Here is a 26449-nt window from a genome sequence, read left to right on the forward strand (position 1 = left end):
CGGCGGCGGCACGGCCAGGGCGGGGGCCCGCAGCCCAGCCGGAGCACAACGGGCCGGGGGGAGCCCTGGGCTCGCAGTCGGGGCTCCTGGGGTCTGATCGCACCCCCAGCTCCGGGTGCTGGGACCGTGGCTGAGTCACTGCCCCGCCCCCTCCGTGCCTCAGTTTCCTTATTTGCAAACTGGGGAGGGCAGCCCGTGAGGACTGAGACATGACTGTGAAATGCTTCCTGGGCCTGTCCTGAATGGCACTCCGGCTGGGCGATGGAGCCAGGGAATATCATGACCTCCTGGCAGCTAAAACACAGCGGGAGGACTTGGACGGGTAAGGCTCCTGCTCCTCCCGCCTGCCCGGCTGGCTGTTAAGTGCCGGGAAGGATCTGCCCCCGTGGTCACTCTTGCTTTTCAGTAGAAATGCAGTGAGAAATTCAGTCGCCTTGGCAGGGCCGGAGTAACTCTCCTGTCGGTCCAGGGCTGTTCGATTTTGCGGGGCCCTGTATACAAGTCGTTTTCCTGATTTAAAACCAAACGACCACAGTGATGGCAGCGGGGCTATTAACGCTGCACTAAACTTGCCTTTTAATTCACACCCGGCCGTTCTGTGGTTACACTCCAGTCTGAAAACATGCAGAAGGGGGTCGGCGACCTATGGCACATGCACCAAACCTGGCACGTGCGATGATTTTGAGCGGCTCTCACGCTGGGCCCACGGCACATGGGAGAGGGGCAGGGCTGGGAGGGGGGACCTGCCGCCATGGGGCACTGCTTGGGGCCGGAAGGGGCGCCTGGCCAGGGCACTGGGCCCATGTCATGTGGGAGACGGGCGGGTGGGGAAGGGGTAGGGCCACTTGGGGCCGAGAGCAGCTCCTGGCCAGGACGTTGGGCCCACATCATATGGGAGAGGGGCATGGATTTATCCCGAGGCCGTGGGCTGTGGCCCCTAAAGCCCCTGCCTTAATCCGGCCCTGCACCTTGGCATGCACAGGGCACTGAACTTGCTGTTGCCTTGCGTGCCACGTTCTGTGTCTAGGGCGGGCATCATCTGAGTAACTGAGAGACCTGTCCCGTAACAGTGGGGAAGTAGCACCTCAGTCTCCACTTCAAGCTGCCACCTTCTGGGGACAAACTTATCCATTGTGTCACAACATCGCGGCCCGCCACAGCAAGATGATATTTCATCAGCCCCCGTGTCTGGTCAGATTGCAGTGAGGAAACTGGTGGTGGTAGTTTTTGGCTGTGGGTGTATTTTCCCACTGTGTATGCTGTCCCAGCTCTGCGCAGATAACAGAGACGCCGTACCACGATTGGATTATCCAATGAGACCAGAGATCCGTTTCAGTCACAACGGCGCCAGGCCAGGTTTATTGTAGACAAAGCACAGACCTAGTATCCTGCAGACTCTACAGGACCACTAACATATGTATGCTTGTTACAATGGACCAGTTCAATAAACAGTGGGACTTTCCGTTTCCCCCTCGACTGGACCAAGACACTCCCTGTGAGACCTTCCTGTATACACTCATACAAACAAGTTGTGTATTGTCTCTCTGACGTGTGTAGCTGCCACCCTCTGATGTGGTCAGTCACCATCTTTTACCTTGTACCAGATGGTTCAGCCAAAGGATCTCTATCCATCATATAGCCATTCGGAGGGGTCAGTAAACCCTTGTTACTATTGGGATGTTCTGGTACCTTTCTGCAATGTGCTTGCGTGAGTGCTTTGCACCTGGTGCTTGTCGAGGAAGGTGTGTTTGCCAGTTTCTGTGACCTTACAGGCAGGCGCACAGCCTGACTCCTGCTAACTTTGCTTTCTAAAGGCAGGGCTTGACTGCTACTTTAGCTCAGGCCTCAGACCTGGCCTGTTATGCTAGGCCTCATGTCTCAGGCTCTCACTTTCTACTACAAGTGGGACACCCCCAGAAATACCAGCCAGAGTGGTGGAGCCTGAATTTACACCTGCTGCTGGTGAAGTGACTAATTACGGGTACAGTTCTGTTTTGGGAGCCCTGGTAGCAATAGACATGTTGGAGAGATTGGACAGGAAGCAATAAACTGTACCTACTGCACTAATTTAATTCCTGGCGCTCCAATCACTCTACAAAGGAGGCTCGGTATCTGTGTCTCCATTTCACAGGTGGGCACAGAGAGGTGACTTGTCCAAGATTACACGGTGCATCAGAGGCAGAGGCAGGAATAGGTGCCAGGGGTGAAATCTGGGCTCCATTGAAATCAATCAGAACTTTGTCATTGACTTCCCAGGGGTCAGAGTCTCATCCCAGGACCCTCGACTCCCGGAGCAGTGCCTCCTGCGCTGCGCGACAGCCCCTCTCCAGCCCACCTTCTCATCCTCCCGGATTGCTGTTTTACTCTTTCAGTGTGCCAGCATCTTGCTGGATATAAAACGCCGAGCTGGGGGGCTGAGGCAGCAGGGGCGGCGCGTGCCTGCAACGAGCCGGGATTTCATCCTGGGAGGGGACAGCGACTGCTTTGCTCATTCTAGGTGACGCGGGACACCTTGGCCGTGACCCCTGGGAGCTGGGGCCAGGTCGAAGGTGCCTAACACGGGCGCAGGGACGTGAGGAAGGGGCCGGGTTTGCAGCGTGCAGGGCAGGGCAGGGCAGGCAGCGCAGGGCCCGGGCAGGCAGCGCAGGGCCCGGGCAGGCAGCGCAGGGCCCGGGCAGCCAGGAGCCCCTTCCAGGGAGGCTCCTCACAGCAGAAGGCTCAGCTGGTAGGAGAAGCAGGGGAGCCTCTGGAGGCCTGGGGGGACCCAGCCAGGACTTGCAGGCCGGGGGAGGCTCCCCTGCCTGCAGGGCCCCTGACACCAGCCGCCTGGAGCAGCTGCAGGGGAGGGGCCCCAGGCAGGGGGCGGTGCCCACTTCTTAGCCCCGCCCAGCAGACCGGAGCACGCAGGCGCAGTTGGGTAGGAGGAGGCGCTTGCCGGCGCTTCTTCCACCTCGGAGGGTAGGGGGCCCGCGCGGAGCCGGAGCACGCGCAGTACGCGCATCCGTGTCACGTGCCGAGGGAGCGCGCCGCCGTGACTCAGGATGTGCCGCAAAGAAGGGCGGCGAGTCAGCGCCTGCGCGATGCGCCGTCCTGAGTCACGTGCCGAGGGAGCGGCTCTCGCCCCTCCTCTCCTCCGGTCCCTGTCACGTGGTGCCACCGAGCGCTCGCGGCTCCTTCCAGCCGCGGCTGACAGGCGCGCGCCGCCCCTCCCCTCCCCCCACGACGGCGGCGGCCCCGCGAGGCGGAGCGGAGGCGACCGAGGACCCGTCGGCGCCATGGCGAGCGTCGGCGGCGGCCGGGCGGAGGAGGCGGCCGGGCCCGAGGCGGACGAGGAGGCCATGGAGCGGCTGGCGGCGGCGCTGAGGCAGCGGCTGCGGGGCTGGGAGGCGGCGCTGGCGGCGGCGCAGCGGCTGCTGGTCTGGGAGAGGCCGCTGCACAGCCTGGTCACGGCCGGCGGCCTCGGGGGGGCCCTGTGGTGAGAGGGGCGGGGCGGCTTGGGGGCAGCCCGGGGTGTGGGGGGGCAGGTGTGTGTGGGGGGCCCTGTGGTGAGAGGGGGGGCGGGGCGGCCCGGGGTGGCAGGTGTGGGGGGGGGGCCCTGTGGTGAGGGGGCAGCAGGTGTGTGTGGGGAGGGCCCTGTGGGGGGGCGGGGCGGCTCGGGGGACGGGGGCCAGGTGTGTGTGGGGGGGCAGCCCTGGGGGCGGGGCGGCAGTGTGTGTGTGTGTGGGGGGGTGATGGGGAAGGGGGTGAGGCTGGGGAAGAGTTGAGTGTTGGGGATTGGTGTGCCCCTAGAGTGTGAGCAGCACGGGGGGGACGGGACCCCAGACCCCCATCTCCTGGCCCTAGGTTCTACGGGGGCAGTGCTGAGGTTCCAGCTCAGGTCAGTTTTACTGTGAACCTCACGTTCGAGCCTGAAGATGTGGCTTTGGCTGGGCTGTGGGAATCCAGCAGTGCGTCTGTTGAGTTGTGTGTGAAGGGTTTTGTGTGCTGCTCTCCTGTATCTTGTCTCCTGGTACCTCACTCGTCCCAGCTGGAACGCTGGGTCAGAAAGCCGGCACCGCCCAGGAAGCCAGGTGCTGCATTCAGACTGTGTTTCTCTGGGGAGATGCATTACAAATCTTGCCCGTTTGTGAAGAGTGTGGGGCTCTCTGCTCCAGTGCAGGCTCTTGTTCCTGCCTTGTCCCTTCCACACACGTGCCACATCACGGTGACGCTGCTGCAGTGGGAGAGTTGGAATGCTCTCCAGAGCTTGCTCAGTGTTAATTGTTCAATAAAAAAACTGGTGTTGCTTTAGATCTAGGTCAGGCAAGTATTTTCGACCTCTCCCTAGGAACTGAATGCAATATCACTTCTGGACAGGGGCAAGTGCGGTCCTGTCGTAGGACAGGAAGAAATGTGGTCCATGGAGTGCTACTGTGCCCTGCTGCTGCTGCTGCTCTTCTCTAAGTTCAGTGAGTGGAGAAGCAGAAACCAAACAGCAGCCAAGCTGCATAGCTCAAGATAAGGCACCTCGTGATGTCTCCGGTAGTCTCAGAGAGATGATCAATTTTATTTAAAAGTAGGGGATCCAGGGAACTCCTGGCAAGTTGTCTATGTGAGTTGGGCAGAATTCACATGTCCCCAGCTCGAGACCAAAGAACCAGTTTCCTTTGGCTTGATGGCCAGTATAAAGCTGGATGTTAGCTATTCAATGACCAATTCTATGATATCTCTTGTGCGTTAATGACCAGGGTGTATTCGCCTTTATCAAATCGTGATCTTTATCGAAATCTAAAATTCCTGTTTTGAAGCTTATATTGAAGTGCAAATAGAACTTAAGCTGATGTTCTGGTGCACCTCATTTCTGAACAAAAATTGGTTTCTAAACCTACTTTGAGACTTTGGGTAGTCTGATGTGTGTGAGAGGCTTGAGGGGAGACTAAAACAAAGCCTAGAATGACCCACCCTCCCCAGAGCATCTTGCAGGCTAAATCAAGGCAAATCTCATGACTGTCTCTCGGCAGAAAGAGTGCGTGAACAGTGGATAAAGGGCAAAGCTAGAAAGCCATTGTGGGCAGTTGAAGATGTTTCCAAGATGATTCAAGCAGTATGATGGGAAATGAGATTGAGTTGCTGCCATGGTGTTGGTTCACACCACAAAGCCATGGCCATATCTCTGGGGCTGCTGTAATGGAGGATGTGCAGGTTAGGATTGAGGTGCATTAGCAGAGCTGTCTTGAGGAATCCAAACAGAACTAGTGGTGAAGCGGTGGGTCAGGATGGGGAGGCGCTGGGAGAAGTGGGGTGCTGAGAGTTTGCACTTACCTTTTCTAGTACAAAGTCTCACCTTTTCTGAGAATTAAAATTCTCCGAAATATTTTAAGTACAAGACTCTTGTCTCTGTCCTGGTTGCATGTGTTTAACAGCTGATGTGATTGCCATTTTTTAGTTAATCCCAAGAGTAGCAGAAGAAGTGCATTCTGTGCTCCCAGTGGGAATGTACCTAATGTAGGAGACTGTAAAAAATCAGCGGTATAGTGAGGCAGGGAGGGAGGCTGAAACAGCAGCTAGTACCCTTTGCTGTTGGAGCATCCGAAATGCACCCATCCAGGAGCTACACTGCCAGCTGGCATCTAACTTACATACAACAGTCAATTGCATCTGCCCTAACCTTGGGTTTTGAGGTGCAAATCATGGCTAGTAGGGGTCCCAGCATGCAGTACTCCATCTTGTCCAAAGAGGCCTCAGCTCTGATGTTCTGTCTGTCTAATGCCCCTCTGGTCTATGGACTGTACTTCTGTATTAAAGAGGAGGTCAGCCGCAGTCCACAACATATATCTGTATGGATTGCGTTTAGCCTGGAGTAACCTTGTTGTTTTCCTTTGACGAGCACAAACAGGCCTATGATGATAAAGTGCATGCTCCTACCAGCAGCTGTTGTTAATTGGGCCTCACCCAGGCGTGTTTCTAGTTAAATCCTTTGTCCTTGCTATATTGGTGCACACTTCATCCCATGGTCACAATAGGTTAGTAACCTGAGTAATGTTCTGGCTGGAAGGAGGTTCTGTATACAACCTAGGCCCCTCCCTAACTGATCTCCGTGTTTGGGGATTTTGAGCTCTTGCTAAGCCTATAGCTGCTCTGTATTTCTGTCCTGGAACATTTTTCTTCCTGCCCTGAGGGCCCACCACACACACACACAGTAGCAACATTAACAAGTTTGAGGGATGAGTGGCAGAATCCAGCTGTGGACTGGAATGAAAAACATCCTGTTTACTTATGTAAACAATGAGTCAGTTTTATTGGCAAAATGTTCAGTCTGTGGTCTTCCAAACAGAAAAGGACAAAATCGGTCAGAAAATGTTATTTTTTTAGAAGCTGAGACAGTGAAGAATTGAATCTAAAATTATGGGAAGAAAAAAGGTACTTGACCAGACACCCATTTAAATGATCTTCTGTTATTGTTCCCTCTTCCTTAGAATGACCCAGCTAGAAACTTGCATAATATGCATCTCCTTAAATGACTATGAACTAATGTGCTGAATATAGAGGGTAAATCCAAAGCAGAGCTTTGAAGATGGGGCTGTACTCTAAGGCCGGTGTGTTTGGGAGACTGATTTATGAGGAAAGATTAAAGGAGCTAAATGTGTCTAGCTTGGCTGAGCGACAATTAAAATGGATTAAAATGTGGTGAGGGACGTGAGTACATGGTACACAGAAGGGTTTAAGTGCCACGGGTGGGGGAGGGATTGAGTACGGTCCCACAGAGACTATAAATTGGAGATTATGAGCTGAAATTTGGAGGAAAAAAACATTTAGGGGGAATAGTAAGAAAAGCTTCCTGAGTTGATATGTGTTTAGCTGTAGAATCATCAGCCCAAAGGAAGAGATGGAAGCCTCACCGCTTGGGGAACAGTTGTGTCCTGGTCCCAGGGAAGGGACAGGGGATTGTTGCTGGCCCTCAATAAAACCTAATCTCTTTTCTGAGCTCTCTAACTTCTGATTCTTTGGTTTATCCTGGAGTTCAGCTCTCTGTTGCTCTGCTCAATGAGATGCATGCCACCTTCTGGTTATCTAGTCAGTGTTTCTATTGCACTTCACTCTTTGAGGTTAGTCTCTTGATAAGTGTTTTTGTAAAAGGGGTTTGCAGATGGAGCAAGGTAAAAGATCCGAGTGTGGTTTCTTCCTCCCCAGACTGAAAGCGCTTTCAGCCTGAAAGCACAGAGGGCCAGAAATGCAACACTCCCCCTTCACCTTTGGCTGGTCCAAGGATGGTGTTGACAGTCTCTGGAGGGAGTTTAGTGAAGCTCTTCTCAGTTGGAAGGAGAAGCTAACCTTTCTTTGCTTGCTGCTGGGGGTGAGAACTAAGAAGAATGAGGTTGGGTGGGCACGTGTTTCATGAGCACCTCTTGCTGTTGAAGTGTTGATTTCTGCCTTGGAGGAGACAGCCTGTCTAGTTGGGGTGGGCATGGATCTCTGGGGGTGTTGGATACAGGCCAGAATGTGAGTGAGGGAGACTGACTGGATCCCAGGATCTTCTATCTACATCAGCTGTGTGTTACGGCCAAACACTGCATGTGATAAGGGGGGGAGAGAGGAACAGCATAAGAACTAGTACTTGGAAGCAGGTCATAGATCAGTTTCTGTTGTCATTTAATGTTATCTGAGGATGGTTTAGAAACTTACGTATCATCTCTCACCATAGCTCTTTTCAAAACTGAGCTAGTCTTCCCAACACACCTACAGAGAGTCACTTATACCCATTTGCACTTATGGTATGTAGCACCTCCACTCTGAGGATTGGTACTTGCGCAGTTATCAGTATTATCCTTACTTTACAGCCGGGGAAGAGACTCTGACACAGAGGGGGAAGTCACTTCCCCAAGTTGACAGAGGAAGTCAGTGGCAGAGCTGGGATTTTGCTCCCAGGCTTACTGCCTCAGACTGCAGAGCTCAAGTCTCCCAGCCTAGATGTACTTTTCTGGTCAATCTTGGACCTTGAGCACTATCCATTTGCCCACAAAGCAGCAGCTATGGATTCATCTTGGTAACAGCGCACTGGCAAGAAGGCTGTGAGCCCCTAACTAATGACCTCTCTGTTTGGTTTCCCAGGTTGTTTTCCTCCACTTCTCTGCGACCTCTCTTTCTCCTCAGCATCTCCCTTCTTGGGATTCTCTTGCTGGAGAGGTGGAAGCCCAGGTTCCTGTTTGACTTCTCTGGTAAGTGATGCATATTGCTGTAGCTGGGGAATCATGGCATGAGATTAAACAGCTGGCTCATAGACAACTGCTGGTATTTCCTGACCTCATTATAGGTACTGTAAGGCCCTTCCTTCTCCTACTTCTTATGCTGCTACTGGCGCTGTTGCATGAAGCATGCTTAAATCCAAAAACCGGCTTGGGCAGACTCCGTGGCAGGTTGGAGCATGCACAGATGGGAGGCAACAGTGGCTGGTGCAGTCACAATGTGTGTGTGGGGACCGATACAAGTGCCTCAGTGGGTTGGGAGTTGTTGATAGTAGTTCGGTTTGATGGGGCATGGTGAGGCCCAGCTCACTTGGATAAGCATGTCAAAAAGGACCTTGATTGGGGTGGAACGGTGCGTTTCTGCTGAACACTAGAATTATTCTGACCCTGGTTCTCCTCTACCATTCAGAAGGGAAACTACTAGGAGCCCAGGTGCTCTGGACCAATGTCACTTTGTTAATCCCCCCTTTTTCTGAACAGAGTTCTTCAGCTTCCAGGGGTCTGTGTGAAACTGTGCAGTACTGGCCTTTTCATAAAGACAGCCATCCTGGGTCAGCCCAATAGTCCAGCTAGCCCTGTAACCTGTCTTCCAACGGTGGCCAGTGCCACGTACATCAGAGGAAATGACAGAACAGGGCAATTATTGAGTGATCCATCCTCTGTCGTCCACTGCCAGCTTCTAGCAATTGGAGGGTTAGGGACGTGCAGGCCATGGGGTTGCACCCTTGACCATCTTGATTAATAGCCATTGATGGATCTGTCCTCCAAGAACTTACCCATTTCTTTTTTGAACCTAGTTATGGTTTTGGCCTTCATAACATCTCCAGGCAAGGAGTTCCACAGGCTGACTGTGTGTTGTGTGAAGTATTGCCTTATGTTTGTTTCAAACCTGCTGCCTGTTAATTTCATTGGGTGACCCCTGGTTCTTGTGTTATGTGAAGGGTAAATAACGCTTCCCTATTCATTCTCTCCACACTATTCATGGTTTTATAGACATAAGAACGGCCATACTGGGTCAGACCAGTGGTCCATCTAGCCCAATATCCTGTCTTCTGACAGTGACCAATGCCAGGTGTTTCAGAGGCAATGTACAGGGAATCAGCAAGTGATCCATCCCGTCGCCCATTTCCCAGCTTCTGGCAAATAGCAATCACTGCCTATCCTGCCAAATAGCCATTGCTAGACCTATCCTCCATGAATTTATCTAGTTCTTCTTTGAACTCTGTTATAGTCTTGCCTTCACAATATCCTCTGGCAAGGAGTTCCACAGATCAACTGGGAGTTGTGTGAAGAAATGCTTTCTTTTGTTTGTTTTAAACCTGCTGCCTATTAATTTCATTGGGTGACCCCTAGACCTCTATCATTCCCCCTTAGTTGTCTCTTTTCTAAGATGAACAGTCCCAGACATTTTAATCTCTCCTCATACAGAAGCTGTTCCATATCCGTAATCGTTTTTGTTGCTCTCCTCCATACTTTTTTCAATTCTAATATATCTTTTTTGAGATGGGGTGTCTAGAACTGCATGCAGTATTCAAGATGTCAGCGTACCATGGCTTTATGTAGTGGCATTATGATATGTTGTCTTATTATCTAGCCTTTTCCTAAGGGTTCCCTCTATACACACTGCAGAGGGTGAGAAGTAGATTCCAGACATGAAGAGTACACTGCCAATAACAGTCGAAACCTATGTGTTTATCCCAGACTGAGCCACAATCACCTGCATTGTTGTTAGTCTAGAGATAGGCCTGTTCTTCTTGTGGAACAGTCAAAACTGGATACAGCCGTCTGTGGCTGCAACAGGGTAGCAGAAAGGTCAATGGCTTTGAACACAACAGTATGAACTATGGTTAGGTTATTGTACTAACCAACATCTGGCTCCCAGCTAGTCGGTAATTGCACATCTTGGCCAATTTATTACAGGGACTCTGGCAACATCAGGCTCAGGCTAAGTCTACGCTACAGTTGTCACAGCAGCCCAGTGGTGGTGCTGGAGCTAGGCTGCTGTGGTGTACACACTCACTACCGTGACAGGAGAGGTTTTTCCGTTGTTGTAGTAAATCCACAACCTCGAGAGGTGATAGCTAGGTCGACAGAAGCATTCTTCTGGGATAGAGGTGTCTATACCAGGACTTAGGTTGGCTTACCCATGTCTCTTGGGGGAGTGAAAAATTCAGGCCTCTGAGTGGCAGAGCTAGGTTGATCTAAGTTTCAGGTGTAGAGCAGGCTTCAGAGTAGCGGGAAGGAAGAAAATTCAAACAAGGTGTGGTGGGTTGCTATCTATTTCATGAGCTCCTCTTTCAGCTAAATGTATTAAATGAACAGACTTTAGGAGACAGAAGGGGGCCCCATGTGTGTAAGGTGGGCTGTATGTGACCTACTACGGTGGTGACTTAAAGGGCTGCTTTCACATGCAGCACTGATCAGATTATCTCTAGACTGTAAACATTCTTTCAGTGGTATTAATCTCCTCATTCTTGATGCTGTTTGTTTACTCTGCATTTCATTCAGCTTGGACAGTGAAACTAGACTGGCCAGTTTCTTGAGCACTAGCAGGATACTGTTTTTCCAACACTGCAGGGAAGAGTTTAAACATTTTAAAATACCCCTCAATCCCCCAAAATGCTGATTTGCATTAGGGTTGTTCAATCCTGTTTACAAAATTCTGTCTGCCCTCTATAACTGTCTTAGCGAGGTGGGGGAGGGAAAAACTTTTCCTTCTAAAATGACCAAATCTAAAGCCGGCTCCTTATCGCATAGCAAACAGAAAACAGTGTTGAAGTAATTATATAACACAAAGCGGTGAGGAAGCCAAGAAAATCAGAGTGAAGGCTGGTCCCATGTCCTTGACTCTCAGCGCGATAGCCTGATATACATCCTCCTTCCTGTTGTGCTGACTGTTGCAGGAGAGACCTGGCACTCCCCGAGTGGCTTTCTTCCCCACACGTTTCGTCTAAAATCAGTTGCCCTTTGCTGACTTATCCAGTTAGGTCACAGCCTTGATTTCAGTGGAGTCTGTTGAACCAAATTTTCTTAGCTCATCAAGGTAAGAACCGTCTTCCTGCACCCAAGGGGCCTCCTTGTGCGAGGTGCCACAGCGGAATGTGTTGCGGCTCTTGTTTGAGTCTGGCCTCCAGCTTAAACACAGAATGACAGCCTTGTAGTTTCATCCTTCGTATTTCCGGCAGAGCAAGAAATAGGTCCATGTGGCACCTTTACGAGTTTATACATATATACGCACGTCTCAGAACCAGTATATGAGAGTCTGGAGCATCCTGGTTAACTGAGCATCCTCAGTAATTCCACTTGTGAATGAAAGCTGGTGTGAAACCTCAGCTTTTCTTCAGTGACTCACCACCACACCCCTGGCCCACAAGGTGAGCACAGAGAAGCAGAGCTGTGTTAGGAGTCGTATCAGAACGGAATGGCTACATTCTGAGCTCTCTAGCCATGCACTGCACCAAACACAGCTACCTCCACGTCTTTCCACTCACAACTAAATGTTCAAATTTCACAGTAACGTGAAGATGCTTCCTGTAATGAGGCTCAAATAAAGGTCATTACGGGAGCACTGGTAGGGTGCTGGGCACTATACAGAACCTTGAAAGAGACACATGCCTCCAGGGTCTGTTAGACCCCACACATGGCTGACCAGATAACACGCAAAGCTGAAGGAAGTGCAGATAATTCCTAACTGTTTTTTTATGTCATGTTGTTTAAAGTCTATGCCTAAGTGTACAAGAAGGGATTTGATGAGAGAGAGTACAAGACTGGCTGGGGGGAGGGAGAGCTGCATCTGGAGTTAACGCCTCCGCCTTCACCCTTGGCGATCGCTTATCCTAGAGTCCAGATTGTCTTGTGCATGGAGGACACCTCAAGTTACTCTCCAGCACAAGAGCAGAGGCCTGGCTCAGCACCTGCATTCTGTATGGACAATAACTGGGACACAAGTGAATGCCTGGTGCTCTTTTAAAAAGGGGCCTTGCTTTCTTGCTGAGTTTGCACTGCAGACATGCCCATCAGGAATACCAACTGGGAATCTTGAAGAGCTGAGGAACCGTAAATAATGCCCCATAGGCACCAACAAGTGTCCCTGAATACTTGTAGTAGGTCTCTTCGATGCAATCTGGTGTGTCAGGCTGTTTACACTGGATTGTAGGTTAATATAAAATGTTTACAATGAAATGTCAGTAGGGCATTACTGTTCTGGACAGATGTTTAAGGCCTGCTGGCTGTCCTGAATACACTCTTAAAATCCCATTGATTTAATTGGGATGATGGTGGATGATATCTCAACTAGGAGAGTGGGGATTTCAAAATTTGCTCACTTGAGTGGTCCCAGCTCCTCTCTGAACCTCTCTCCAGCTTTGTTGTGAATTTAGTCCCTCTCAAAGCCCTGCAGTGCTTTGGGGTGGGCAGCAAGCAGACCATGCTTCTACAAGAAGGGGCGGAAACTGCTCATTTTAAATGAGCTTGAATTTTGCCAAATATGGCAAAATATCTGCAGAAGATCCTAACTCTGTACAACTGGCTGAGTTTTCTTCACCAGTGCGTTTCCGTTGCACCTTGGTAAGCTGTGATAGACCCCCAAAATGTTCTGTCATCTCCCAAAACCACCATAGTTTTGGAGCTGATTTCAAAATCATTGAGCGGCAGTGGTTCTAGAAGGAGTCCTCTCATTCGCTCCATTGCCATAGCTTCAGTTACTGTGCCATAGCTTCTGTCACAGCCTACTGCACTGATGGGACTGGGGATCCTGAGTAATTCCACATATCCTGGTGCGAATGCCTCAGAAAACAGGAGAGGTTCCATCAATAGGCCAGCGTGGTGTCACTTGTACGAGAACAGCTAATGCAACCCAGTCGTGCCTGCGCTATCAGATAGTGCAGCAAATAATACAAAGGGCCAGTGCCAGACATCACTTCCTGAGTGACGCTGGCATAGTGCGGGCAGCAGCTGAGCTCTGAGTGCGCTGGGTTTCTGTGTGCTGCGATGCAGCAGCATCTTTGAGACTCCTCAGCATGGAGATGCGACGATAGCAAATGCTTTTGCATCCGCTATGAGAGAGAAGCAGACTCCCAGCACGGCAAAACTGCTGCATTAATAATGCTCAAATCACATGCTGTGCCAGAGAAGCCATGGCTCCCTGGGTGTGCACTGGCTGCTGAGCTGACGAAAGAGCTGCCCGAATACACGCTGACACGGAGAGTGACTGGGCAGCCCAGCCTCAGAGGGCAATTGGCTCCTCTCTGCCAGGGCTGATGACTGGAATCTGGGTCACAGACTAAAAGGATTGCCTAGTTTCCTGCTCCAGTGCACTGCTCAAGAGCCTGTCAGTTTGGCAGCTCCAGCAAAGGGAAGCGTTTGACTGACTTGCCCACCGCTGTCATTTGTAAGGACAGTTACACAGGACAGCTTCCATCTCTGTCGGGAATGCTGGAGAGAGTTAAAGCCGAGAACTCAAAACCTCACTTAGCGTCCACTGTGAGGAGTGCTTGTTCCCTTTTTGCATCTCACGTGTCTGGGGAGTGAGACGAGCTTGGACCTACCATTTCTACTTTCTGGTGACAAGACTCCAGGAGGAAGACCCAAAAGCCCTTCTAGGCATGTGGGGTTTATAGACCTGTTTTTTGCATACAGCCTGAATTCAGTTGACAACAGCCCTTCATTTTTATTGCTCTTTTTTTTATGCTTGAGCAGAAAAATCCCATCTGAGCTCAGAGTTGTGGAAGCATTGGAAAATGCCTTCAGCACTGCACAGAAGCCCTGCTTCATTGTCACTGAGCCCATGTCACAAAGTGGGCTGGAGAGACGCCTTGGCCAATCTGTATTTGTCCGATTTTCAAGCCCCCCAATAGCCTGGCTTGCATCTACACCACATTTAGCGCAATGGGGTCCTGGTCTGTGACTGGGGTTCCAGGGCCCTGCCATAAGACAAATCGTAAATAACGTCTATTTCCCAGTGGAGTCAGTGCTGCTAGCAGGACATAGTTACACCTGGGAACCCACAACTAGAGGTGTACAGCAGGTCTGTGCTATTTGGTACCTAACTGTGGGGCAGGGGGAGGGGTGTTTTTTGCATACAAACATCATGCCATGAGTTGCAGAGAGGTGCCTACTCCGACCACTCTCTGCAGATGAATCTGGGATGGCAGGTGCTAAAGGAAATGCAGCACACAGCTGACAGCCAAGGGCAGATATGAACCATATTCAGGGACTTTGCTATTCAGTTTTCAGACAGCATCTGAGCTCATATTTTGCCCTGCTCAGGAGCCACATTGGCGCCTTGTTAAGAGTTTAAGGGATGCCCCTGAGATTACAGCTGCCCTTGTCTTAACATGGTGCTGCAGCCTGTGGAGGCCCCAGGCTCCTGGGTACAGGACTTCAGGTCAGTCTGTATTGGCGTCTCTAGTGGCGATGGAATCTGTGACCTGACTGCACTTCATGCTGGGGTCTGAGAGCTGCAGCCCTGCTTAGGACAAGCACAGCCACTGGCCCCATTACAGACATTTGTGCACTGAATCTGGCCTGTGTGCAGTGCTTTGGCCACTCTGGTTTTGAAAGCTAACCTTTACCACGAATCCTTCCTGCTTATCTCTGCACGTAAACACATCCAAACCCAAAAGCCGTCTCTAGCCTGATTCCCACGTGCAGGGAGATCCCAGCTGATTCTCTGCTCAGCTCCTAGCAATTAAACTGCCATGTTTTATTTTTCACTTAGCTAACGAATCTCTCCTCTTCTGCCCCTACAGCACAGCCCTCGGAGGAGCCAGGAGGGGACAGGTAGGCTCCCTTGTGCACTCTGGGGAAAGGGGCCGTGGGGGTGGGGAAGGCTGTGTGATGATCTCGTCTCTTTCTCCTTGCCTGGCGCCCCTTCTTTGCCCTTGCTCAGGATTGCTCCCCACTACACACTGTTGTGTGTTCATGTGCATAGTTCCTGAAATGCCTTTTTTTTGCTGACCCACAGCAGTATTTGGAATGGTTCCTCCTTCCACAGTGGGAGCCGTTTGCTTCGTTTGCCCAGGAACTGCATTTTGAAAGTCCAGGGACCCTTGATGCCATTCATATGGCAATAAAGCCTGTGTGCTTCTGGCACTCGGGACGTCCAGGGTTTTTCCCTAAATAAAGCTCAGGTAAAGAGAATCTGTCCCAAGCTCTTTTAAGAATCTCCAGAGAGAAGGAAATTGCTGGGATCGGCTTTTGTAGAATATATGCACCACCTGTAATTGCATGTTTCTGGCACCCAGTGCTTAGCCATTGGTTCTGAGCAACACAGTCCCTCCGAGTTCCAAGGCATTTGTTACCCAGGACCAGGGGCTCAGAGCTCCCTGAGGTCTAATCCTAGCTCTGATGCTTCACCTCTGTGCCTCAGTTTCTTGACCTGTGACATGGGGATGTTAATATTTCCAAGGAGGCGGTGTGTTTTTCAACAAGATGCCTAGGCCTCTGCTCTTTCAGCATGGTTCAGGTATCCCTCATCAGACCATCTGATAGGCAGAGGTCTCTACAAATCAGAAAGGCATCATTAGTGAAGTTAAGTTTGAGAGACACCCCGGTATTCAGCAGCCCCAGGGAAGCAAGGGCTTCATTACCCGCAAATGAAGTGGGGTGCATCTTACACTTGTATCTGTTTCTCTAGTGAGGGTGTGACGGCCGGAGCACAGCCTCGTCTTCTCAGTGTCCCCGAGCTGTGCTACTGCTTGGCTGAGAGCTGTGTCACCTTCAGGTTGTACCTGCAGGAGCTGCTACAGTACAAGAGGCAAAATCCTGCCAAGGTAAACTGGGGATGGGCTGCTCCCCCCTGTGCTGGAGACCCTCAGACCTTACAGTTCCCCTTGCGGTCAGTGACTCCTCAGATCACCCGGGGTATGGGGGAAACTTTAGGGCCAAGATTTTCATGGTTAAAGCCTTTCACTAATGATTGCTGGTGCCCTTCTTTCACTCCACCGTGCCCTGGACTTCAGCACGAAAGGGAAGCTTTACCAATGAGTAATTGTGTTCCCAGCACCTGTCGGCTGGGGCCAAGATTAACCCCATATGTGGATGGCCAGCTCTTTGTTCTTTTCGTTCCTTGATTTATAGTCTGAGTAGGAAGTTTGCCCCATTATGGCATTTGCCCTGTCATAGGTTCCGTTCAGTGCTGGAAGCTGTTTGTGTCTGTCTTGCAAACGGCACCCTCAAGCTGCTGTTAGCCACATCCATCGTGCAGTGGTGTTCAGGGCTCCTGAATACACGAGAGAATCTGGCATAAACCTAGGGTTGATGGTTGTGTCACATGTCGTATGGGGAGGAATGGTCTCTAAATTTGTAGCCAGGCCTTCTGGTCTGTATTAGGACCTCGATGTCACAAGAGATCAATGACATCCACACAGGCTACCTTTGTCGCAGACTTGGTAGAATCCAGTATGCTCAAATTAGAGATCAGTGGGTTTTTACTACATTTCCTTCCATTGCTGGCTATAGCTACTTCTCAGACAGATGCCTCCACAGTTACAATAATCACCCAGAAGGGGGAAGAAAGCGACTCGACATTTCAAGTCTGGTTTCCACTAGTGTTGAGCTTGAATTGGTTGGAAGATGAGACTCCCAGGGTGCACCAAACTCGCTTATATGGCTTCCTTTACTCTGCCAACCAGCCTTTCAGCTCACACGATGGCCAGCTTCTCCAGCCCTGATCCCTTTGACAGACCTCCAGTACCTGAGAACAACCATAGGTCCTGTGAGAAGGGCCTGTGCCCGTTGCAAAGAACAGAAGAGTCTAGACTAGACCTTCACACACCCACCACTTCTAGATGAGTCAGACCTGGGGTGGATTAGACGCCAAGCTAGATATAAAGAGACCTAGATACTATCCCTGGTCCTGCCACTGGCTTACTGTATGACTGTGGACAGTCTATGCCTCGGTTTCCCCATCTGTGTAACAGAAGGGACAATACGCTATAAAATGTTAATCTATAAATGAACAGCACTATATAACGCCTAATCATAATATATCACATCTCACTTCCAGGAAACTGTGTCGAACTTCAGAAGTGCTAGATTTTAGGACATTCTCATAAAGCTGGTTTGTCTGGGGGGGGGCCCCCCACTGGTCTTAAGTTTCCCTAGATCTCATCTACACTGATGTGCTTTTTTGCACTTTGTTCTGCTTCTCCCCAGGGCCAAGAAGTTAGAGTCCTGACCATTAGTGCTGTAGGTGCTCAGCACAATCAAGGCTAGAATAAGCCGTTGGGTTGGATTAGGTTTTTGCGTATTGCATTTGTGTTAAAATACATTCATGTGAGAAATGGCGCTGAGCGAGTCTCTTGCACCAGCTGCATGGATGGCGTCTTTGCCTCTTGCATATTGTTTTGTTCATCCCTCCCCTCTTTGTTTCCCCAGTTCTGTGCAAGGGTCTGTTCGGGGTGCCTGGTCCTGGCTATAGTCGGACACTATGTTCCAGGCATAATGATCTCCTCCATCATCTGTGAGTATAAGTGGCCCCTTTACATCAGCTGAGGCCAATAGTGACCGGCCTGAGTCATTTGATAAGCTGCTAGAAATGATTCTTTCATATCCCCGCCAGACAATCTGATGTGCATAGCCCCTCACCTCCCTGCGGCCTTGGGTCATTTGCTAGCTTACTGTTTATGTAGGACCTACAGTGTGATGCAGTACTGCGCAAAGCCAGCAGAGGGAGCCAAGATCAACCAATGAACCCTCTCCCAGGTCTGCACTGGTCTACGTGTGCAGTGTAGTTGTAGGCCTGTTGGTCCGGGTGTTAGAGAGACACCGTCGGTGAGGTAATTGGTCCAATAAAAGATACTGCCTCACTCATCTTGTGTCTCTAACATGCTCAGTGAAGCAGAGGTTCCTGCAGGGGAGCAGAGAAATGCAGTGTCACTCTGAAACTTTAACAGAGAACGAGTTCATGTCTGCCAGGTGTGAAAGGAAAAAACTGCTGAGGAAAGAAAATGTGTATTCCACCTTCCCAAAGCGTTGCAGGCAGCGGGACGTAAAATAGGAAGGAAACGCAAGTAATTGGCTATCTTAAGATCTCCCTAAAAAACTTCAGTATAGAGTCAAAGCAACAGTTTGGAAACTTGGAATGCCAATCTCCTTACTGCAAAAACAACAGGAGTCCTGCAGCACTCTAAAGACTAACACATTTCGGCAGGCATAAGCTTTCGTGGGCTGCATCTGAAGAAGTGGGTTGCAGCCCACGAAAGCGTATGCCTGCTGGAATGTGTTAGTCTTTAGAGTGCTGCAGGACTCTTGTTTTTGCTGTATGCAGACTAACACGGCTGCCCCTCTGGAAAATCTCCGTACTCTTCCCCTGCTCAAGTGCACGAGTTCGCTTATCAGGTTGCTCAGCACGCTGGCTTCCAGTTGGGTCACAGCGTAGCTTGTAAGTCGTAGGCTGCTGCAGCCCTTTCAGAAGTCAGTCACTTGTAATTAACCCCCATCAATAGCTCCAACTCCTGGAACTTGACACAGGGCAGGAATGAGGAGCGTTGGTTGAGCTCCGGAGAGCTCTGGCTTTGTAATAGAAGGGCTGTGACAGGTAAGAACTGCCGTGCATCAGCAAAGCTGTTTGTGAAGGAATTATAGAGAGTGCTGCAGATCAGGAGTGAGGTGCTTTGGCAGAGCTGTGGAGGTGAAGCTAGTACCATCAGACTGCTCCTCAGTTGACATCGGGTTCCATTCCTGGTGCTCATGTGCCCAGCTGCTGGAAGAATTGGCCTGTTGTTCCTTTCCCAGTGTAAGAACAGCCCCACTGGGTCAGACCAATGGTCCACCTAGCCCACTATCCTGTCTTCATGTGGCACTGGCTGCTGTCGGCGTCAGAGTGAATGAGCAGAACAGGACAATATCGAGTGATTCCCAGCCCATCGTCCAATCCTTGCTTCTGGCAGTTGGAGATTTAGGGACACCTGAAGCATGGGCTTGTGCCTCTGGCCATCTCAGGTCCATCAATGGCTGCCAGCGATCCTCCATTCACTTATTTAAATCTTTTTTCAACCCTGTTATTCTTCTGACCTTCACATCATCCCTGGAAATGAGTTCCACAGGCTGACTGTGCATTGTGTGAAGAACTTGCTTTTGTTTGTTTTTTAAACATGTTGCCTATTAATTTCATTGGGTGACAACTGGTTCTTGTGTTATGAAAAGGGGTAAATAACATTTCCCTATTCACTCTCTCCTCACCACTCATGTTTTATAGACCTCTGGCATATCCCCCTTAGTCGCCTCTTTTCCAAGCTGAACAGACCCGTTCTGTTTAATCTCTTCTCACCTGGAAGCTCTTCCATACCCCTCATCATTTTTGTTCCCCTTCTCTGCACCTTTTACAATTCTAGTATATCTTTTGTTTGCTCAGGTGACTAGAACTGCACACAGTATTCAAGGTGTGGTTGTGCTGCGCATTTATATAGTGCCATTATGATGTTGTCTGGCTTCTTACCAGTCCCTTTCCTAACAGCTAATGTGCTCTGGCCTCTCTCTGCATTTCCAGTGCTCAGCATTCTGCTCTGGCCATTGGTGGTTTACCATGAGCTGATCCAGAGGATGTACACTCGGCTGGAACCTGTCCTGATGAAACTGGACTACAGCATGAAGGCAGAGACCCTGCACCTGAAGCACCAGAAGAAAAGTAAGGCAGTGCCTTTTCTCTGTTACCTCTGCTTTGGCCAGCTGGGAAACCAGTACGCCTAAAACCAGCCCTGGCAAGTCGGAATAAGTGCAGAGCACCTGAGCAGTGTAATCCCCGAAGAGGGTGGGGAATAACTGGGGGAAGGGAGGGGAATCCTATAGGTTATGGCTACGGGTGATGGCGTAGAATTGAGCAAAGGAAGAACAGGGTGAGTTTTGGGAGTACAGGGAGAGAGTGCCTGACGGTGACCTGTTCAGCAGTGGAAGTGCTTCCTCGGCGTAGGGGTGAGCGCCCAATTATTTGGGACTGGGCAGAACTCTTAACGAATGGGCTGTAGGGAACAATCCTGGCCTACTGCTTTGGGCAGGGGAGGGGATGAACTAGATGGGACCCAGCAGGCCCTTCCCACCCTCTCCAGGATTGTGAGCCAAGTGCCGGGCAATGAGATTCCTTCCATTTCTGCACACAGAGCGACGGGGGAAGAGCGAGCCCATGGCCGGCGATGAGCCAATGGCGGAGACGGAGAGCGAGAGTGAGAGCGAGGCGGAGCTGTCTGGCTTCTCCCCGATGGTAAGGGCAGCAGAGGAGCCGGGCGGTAGATATCCCATGCCCCAGCGCCCTCTCCTCCCCAGAGAGCCAGGGAACGGGGCTGCTCAGAATGCGGCCACACACCAGTAACCAGCACCACCCCTGCGCATGTCGGCCTTGTCTCTAGGCACTGGCCAGGATTGGGACATGACCCGCGAGTGCTAAGGAAGGGTGGGAGCTGCCTCTGCAGCGGGGATCTCACCGCTAGCCTGCTTGTCAGGTCATCCAGTGCAGTTGGCCCCGTGAGCCGGAGTGCAGATCCCAGGGACCCCTGTGGAGCCAGCACACTGCGCCCTGTCGGAAGGGAATGTCCTGCACTGCGTTCCCTGACCCCCTGTCCACTGACTAGAAGAGCACAGATGGGCTATGGAGGGAGTCACGCTGAACCTTAGTCTGCTGGTGCAGACAGCTTCTGTCTCCGGAACCCTAACCACCCGCAGGGAAAAGGGCCATTGAGCAGTTTACCCCACCGCCACCCTCGCTGACTCAGCAGATGGGAAATGTGTATCTCGCTTATTTCCATGCCGATGGTGTGGTCAGTGCAGGTGTTTGGTTTTGCCGCAGCTCCCAGTGGAAGGAGAAGCTGGGCTGGGAGGGGAATAGCGTTAGGTCGCGTGAAAGGATCTGCAGTGCTATCTGCTGCTGCATGTATGGATGTCTGCTTTGGCATGGCCTGTCGGCACCAGTGTGAACGGGAGCCCTGCCCCTTGGGACAGTGCTATTCTGTAGTGCCGCAGGGGCGGAGCGCTAGAATCCCACAGGGCTCCCAGGAGTCTCCCACATGCTCTTCGCTGGATCTGCCGCCCTGTGCTTTGGCAGGATGCAAACCCGTCCGAGCTCGCTCCAGGAGCAGCCAGAGTGGCCGTGCATGGACGCTGTAGTGCTGGTTCTGCCCAGCCCGGCGCGAGCACAGTACAAACCCCTGTGTAACAGTCCATCCGGCAGGTCACTTCTGGTTTGAGCAGAGGAGCTGGGCGGGAGTGCTGCCAGCCCACAGCCGAACCGAACGGTCCCCTCGGCTCTCCTCCCCCACAGGTGGATGTGAAGAAGACGGCGCTAGCCCTGGCGATTACAGACTCTGAGCTCTCTGATGAGGAGGCTTCCATCCTGGAGAGCGGGGGCTTCTCTGTCTCCAGGGCCACCACCCCACAGCTGACAGACGTGTCTGAAGGTACATAGCGATCATAAATCCCACTCTCACCCCAAACACATTGTCCTGGCACAAGGCACTGCTCTCCACCAGAGCTGAGTCAGTCCCCCTGGGGGGCAGGGAACTGGGCAGTTTGCAGGGAAAAGGGGCAGGAAGGGAACCAGGAGACCCTTACTAGACTATGAAGGTGTCTTGGCCCATCTCTCCCCTTCCCCCCATCCCCAGTCCCTGGGGTGGGAGTCTGAATGTTTGCCCCTGGCTGTCGGCTGCTTTGGCGGCTTGTTGTTTCTGGGTGTTTGAAAGGGATGGTCAGATGAGCTGCCTGCACACCCCACGTGTGGGGCAGAGCGAAGGGAGGTGGCTCCTAGGCCGGAAGAAGCTAAATTGTGGAGGAGCTTGAATCCAAACCTGTGTTCCTTCAAGCGCTCCCCTCGTGGGAGTGCCGGGAAAGGTCCTGCTCCCACCCTAGCCAGGCTGGAGGGGCCCTCACAGGCAAAGACCAGCTGGAGCCGGCAGGTGAACAGCCTGGGTCTGAGTGAATGGGACGGTGTAGAGTGGGAGACGCAGATTAGTGCCGCTGCTAATGGCGGTGCCCGGCTGTGCCTTTCAGACCTGGATCAGCAGAGCCTGCCCAGTGAGCCGGAGGAGTCCTTCACCAAGGACCTGGCAGAGTTCCCCTCTGTGGAAGAGTATCATTCCAGAGACCTAGGGCCACAGAGCGACGACGATGCCTTTGGGGTGCCGCTGGGCCCCGAGCTGGCCCACGCCGCCCACGAGCTGGACTCGGTGGAAAAGGAAGCTGTGCACTCCGACCTCTCCGTTCTCCACCTAGCTTCTCCTCTCCATTTTGTAAATACGCACTTCAACGGGAATGGGCAAGTGGTGCCAAGCGGTGCAGAGCCGCAGACGGCCGCTGCTCCTGGCCTAGGCATCTGTGTCGACGTGCTGAGTGAGGAGATCGTCACCACGGCCATCACCACAGTGGTGCAGAACACCCTCTCGGCCCTGCTGAGGTCGTCTGACGCTAGCGAGGGGCCTTCCCTCTCAGAGTTCCTCCCCACCGAGCCCCAAGAGACCCTGAACTTCCAGGCTCAGCTGTCAGAGACCGAGGTGGTGGGGACGGAGACAGCGGCTTCCCTTGAGGAGGAGGGGGAAGTGGATGACTTTGAGCTACTGGATCAGAGGGAGCTGGAGCAAATGGATGTAGAGCTGGGGCTTGGAGGAGGACAGGAAGGGCAGGAATCGCCCGTCGCTCAGGTTCCAGCTTCTTCCTCTCCTGCGTTTTCTGAGCTGCCAAAGGAGGGTGATGCAGAGGCGGTGGTGGCGGCGACAGCGACATCTTTGTCTTAGGTCGCTTCTGTCGGCCTCTGTCACTGGGAGGAAGGAAGGACTCGTATGGAGATGTCCAGTCCGTTTTCGATATTCGTGTGGACCAGGATGGCAAAAAGTCCCTTGTTAATGTGTTGTGTCTGGAATAACCCATCCTTGCCATCCTTCTACAGCCCGGCCTTTCATGGGGGGAGCCCCTTGCCCTGGAGCTGGGGAGGAACCAGGCTGCTACTGTAACACCCACCCCAGCAAACGCTTCCTAGTGATGGTGCAGTATTTTGGTCTGTCTTCTGTTTGTCTTTCGTTTTGCACGCCAAGTACTGAGCTAGATGTATCTGCTGCTAACACCCAAATCCCCGATAGGACAGATGCAAACTTATTTTATTGGGTTTTTAAATGGCTACAAGTGTAAATGATTTTATCTTTCTTTGGTTTAGCTGGATGGGAGGCGGGGAAGGAAATACAACTCCGCTCTCCCCGCGGGAGGGCTCTCGGAGCAGAGGCAGGCTGCTTTCTACCAACACGGAGAAGGAGGGTGGATGCAGGCAGAGGCCTGCAGGGCTGATGCTAAATTGTATCATCTTCTCCATCATAACCATCAGACAGAGCATTGGGAACTAGCTGGAGCATTTCCCTGGGTGCCAGGCCTGAGGCATGCTACTAAGCTGCCTTGGAGGGTGCTGCTCTGAACGGAACAGCTTCCAGGTCTGGACCAGCAGCTCCTTGCCCCTATTCCAGTGTACCCTGATTCTCTTCTACCTTTAACTGTGCTGCCCCCAGACGGCTGTCCAAACCGTCGCTCTCTAAATAAGCATGAGCAGGCCGGACCCCTGAGCACCCCTTCCTCTTGTCTGGCATCTCGCTCTGACAGCTGCAAGGCTTTGAGGTGGCTTCAAAGGAGTTTATAAACTGCTTGTGCAGCGGAGAAGAAGGTGGTGGTTTTATGTCTGTAACTGTTTTGTGCCGTAGTCCGAGGGGCCTGTACAGACGGTAATTGTGTGAGGGGGAGCCCCCAAAATCTTCAGTTGTTAATTAACTAACTTAAAAGCTGTGCCCTCAGGACAGTGCTCTGTAATCTGCTACTGCACTTTACATGCCAAGTGCCCCCTCCCACCCCCAGGGCTGGGCCAATACAGCTCCACTCCAACACCTCTCTTCCCTCCTGTGAGCTCTTGGCACCTCAGGCCCCCTCCTGCTGCCCAGTCAACCCGCTCCTGGCAGTTACGGCGTCTTCCTCTGACAGGGCTACCCTAACTGGGTGTAGCTTTCAGGGTAGCGTGAGAACCACCTCCATATCCCGTCCTGTCAAGCAGGCGGGTGGGAAGCAGCTCCCATTCTAGTCCAGTGGGGGTACCCCGTGTTTCCTGGACTGTCCTGGGCTAGGTTATCTGATAGGGCTTCTGCTCTCATTTCCATCAGAGGTGCTGCTCCCCGTGTCCCTGCCACAGGCTATCCTCGGGAAGGAGCTTTCGTCCCTTCCTGAAATGGCTCTCGCTGTGCTGTGTTCCTGGAGAAGGGAATTGATGTCCCTGGCCTTAGCTCTGGGATGGGAACACGTGGGGCTCTGCTAACGCTATGGGGGAAAGCTGGAAACTGACTTGGCAGCTTCTGCGCACAGCCCCTGAGCCCTGAGCGGGACCCAGGAGAAACGTCACGGCCAGAGCGTGAAGGCTCAGCACAGAGGCTGGCAGGGGTCTGAGCCTCTTCGTGCTAGCCCTGCCTCTGCCGCGCAGTGGCGCACCGCAGTGCGCGTGGAAAGGCCTCTGTGTAATGGTGGCAGTGGGGTTTCAGGCTCTGCCTTAGGCCAACGCACCCAACAGCCAGGCTGACCGGAATCCTGCCCGTTGTCACGCCAATGACGTATGCTCCCGCTCGTTTTCCCAAGTCGAGCACTGCCGTCATAACCGCGGGGCTGGCGTAGGCTGCCAGAGCAGGGAACCCAGTTACAGCCATTGTACGCAGGCCCTGAATCGGGAGCGTGGCCTGGGCGGGGGGAGTGGGAACTTTCTGTATGGATGTAGCTGTTGCCGCCTCTCACAGCTGTTCTTATTTAGTGTGCTGCGGTCCAGGTTTGTGTCAGCACAGCCGTGGTCACCAGTCCCTTAAACATGGCCCTGAGTGGGAGTCTGTAGTCTAATGCAGAGGGGTTCCCCTCGCCCCCCAGATGGCTCTCTCTCTCCCGGTCCCAGAGCTGAGACCTTGTCAGCCTCTCTATGGGGTTTATCTCATAACTGACAACAGAGCTTTTAAAGCAGCAGCACCTTGCACTCCAGAGAACTACCCGAGACCAGAGGGCTGAGATAAGCAGGGGTGGGCCCAGTGATATCCTTGCTACACCCCTTGGGCAGAGCATTTTGGAGAGTTCTCTGGCCCTGCTACGGCCCTGGGCGGAGATGAAGCTGGGCTTCAGCTGTCACTCTATCCGCTGGTGTGGGTTTTATTTTACAGCACGCTAACGCCATTCAGCTATATTGTGTGGGGGTTACCTGCCCCTTTTTTCCTGTTGGTGTAGGGACAGGGCAGAGCTCTGCTGTAGGAACTCCAGAGGAGTTGGTAGTTCTGTGTCACTGTTTGACTGTTTAATGCACTTATTACATGGGCTCTGCTAAACTGCCTGACTTCCCTGCTCAAGGTAACGTTCCCATGGGAGTGTGGTTGCTTCTGGGTCTATGAATTCTTTAATGTTAGCCCTACTGGCCTCTTTCGAGCTAGGCCGATTGCTTTCAAATCACGGGTTTGGGAGGTGTCAGGTTATTTATTGAGCAGATAATATAGAGGCACTTCCCCAAAACCACCTCCTGGTGCAACGGGTGTCCCAAAAGTTCTCACCCCTTTTACCACAGTAGTGCAGACCCTGGCGGCTACAGGTCCTAGCAAGCAGGTCTCTTCCTCCGAGGACACCATGTCACATGCTGTGACCTCGAGACTCCATGGGCCACGTCTGTCAGAAATGCTTTTATGTAAATGAGATAAGCTCCTGGCAAGCTGCCAAGGCAAAATTGGGGCACCCTTGTCCTGTATTGCTGTGGGAATCCTGCGTGCAGGGTAGATCCTGAGGGTAACGGCCGTGTGCGTGGCGCACGTTCAGATGGTGTTAACGTTGTTCCAAAAAGTCACCCACCAAGGTATCACGAAGCAGCCAGCTCCCTGAGCGGTACACGTCCTTGTTCTGTGTGAGGAGCACACGTGGGTCACACCCAATAACGTTGGGACCCCGAGTTGTCTTTGAGTGTTGGGAGGGGAAGGGATTTTGTGTGCTTGTGCTCGTATGTTTCTGGCTAGAAGGCCCGCTCTGCCTCAGCACTGCGTCCACGGAAGCTGGTACCAGCGGTGACTTTTCGTTGCTGGTAGGTCGGTAGGAGACCTGGTGACAAACATTTGTTAGTCTCCTACTAATAACATCCAGAGAAATGGGTCCTTGTAACCAGTGTTCATTCTATGACTATATTTAAAAGCAAAATGTAGAATTTGTAATAAAAAATAAAAAAGTTAGCTGAGAAAGTTCTGGGTAATAAAGGTGGTTGTATGTGA

The 26449-nt window shown here is 52.1% G+C and overlaps 1 protein-coding gene across 1 annotated transcript; it reads left to right on the plus strand.

Annotated features, from left to right (window-relative positions):
- The first annotated feature begins 3206 nt into the window (after positions 1-3206).
- On the plus strand, positions 3207-26449 carry RETREG2 (reticulophagy regulator family member 2). Its single transcript, XM_067529436.1, has 9 exons — positions 3207-3475; positions 8089-8195; positions 14972-15002; positions 15859-15994; positions 17601-17685; positions 19714-19851; positions 20321-20421; positions 21475-21610; positions 22200-26449. Exons 1-9 carry the CDS (start codon positions 3276-3278, stop codon positions 22937-22939), a joined length of 1674 nt encoding a protein of 557 aa, XP_067385537.1. The 5' UTR covers positions 3207-3275; the 3' UTR covers positions 22940-26449.

Source organism: Emydura macquarii, unplaced genomic scaffold (genome assembly GCF_026122565.2).
Source record: "Emydura macquarii macquarii isolate MOO-44397 ecotype Brisbane River unplaced genomic scaffold, CSIRO-AGI_Emac_v2 contig_2988, whole genome shotgun sequence".
Lineage (NCBI taxonomy): Eukaryota > Metazoa > Chordata > Testudines > Chelidae > Emydura > Emydura macquarii.

Coding starts and splice junctions, on each gene's coding strand:
- RETREG2 (XM_067529436.1), top strand. CDS start 3,276: ATGGCGAGCGTCGGCGGCGGCCGGGCGGAGGAGGCGGCCGGGCCCGAG. Junction 8,196..14,971: donor GTTCCTGTTTGACTTCTCTG/GTAAGTGATGCA, acceptor CTGCCCCTACAG/CACAGCCCTCGGAGGAGCCA. Junction 15,003..15,858: donor GAGGAGCCAGGAGGGGACAG/GTAGGCTCCCTT, acceptor CTGTTTCTCTAG/TGAGGGTGTGACGGCCGGAG.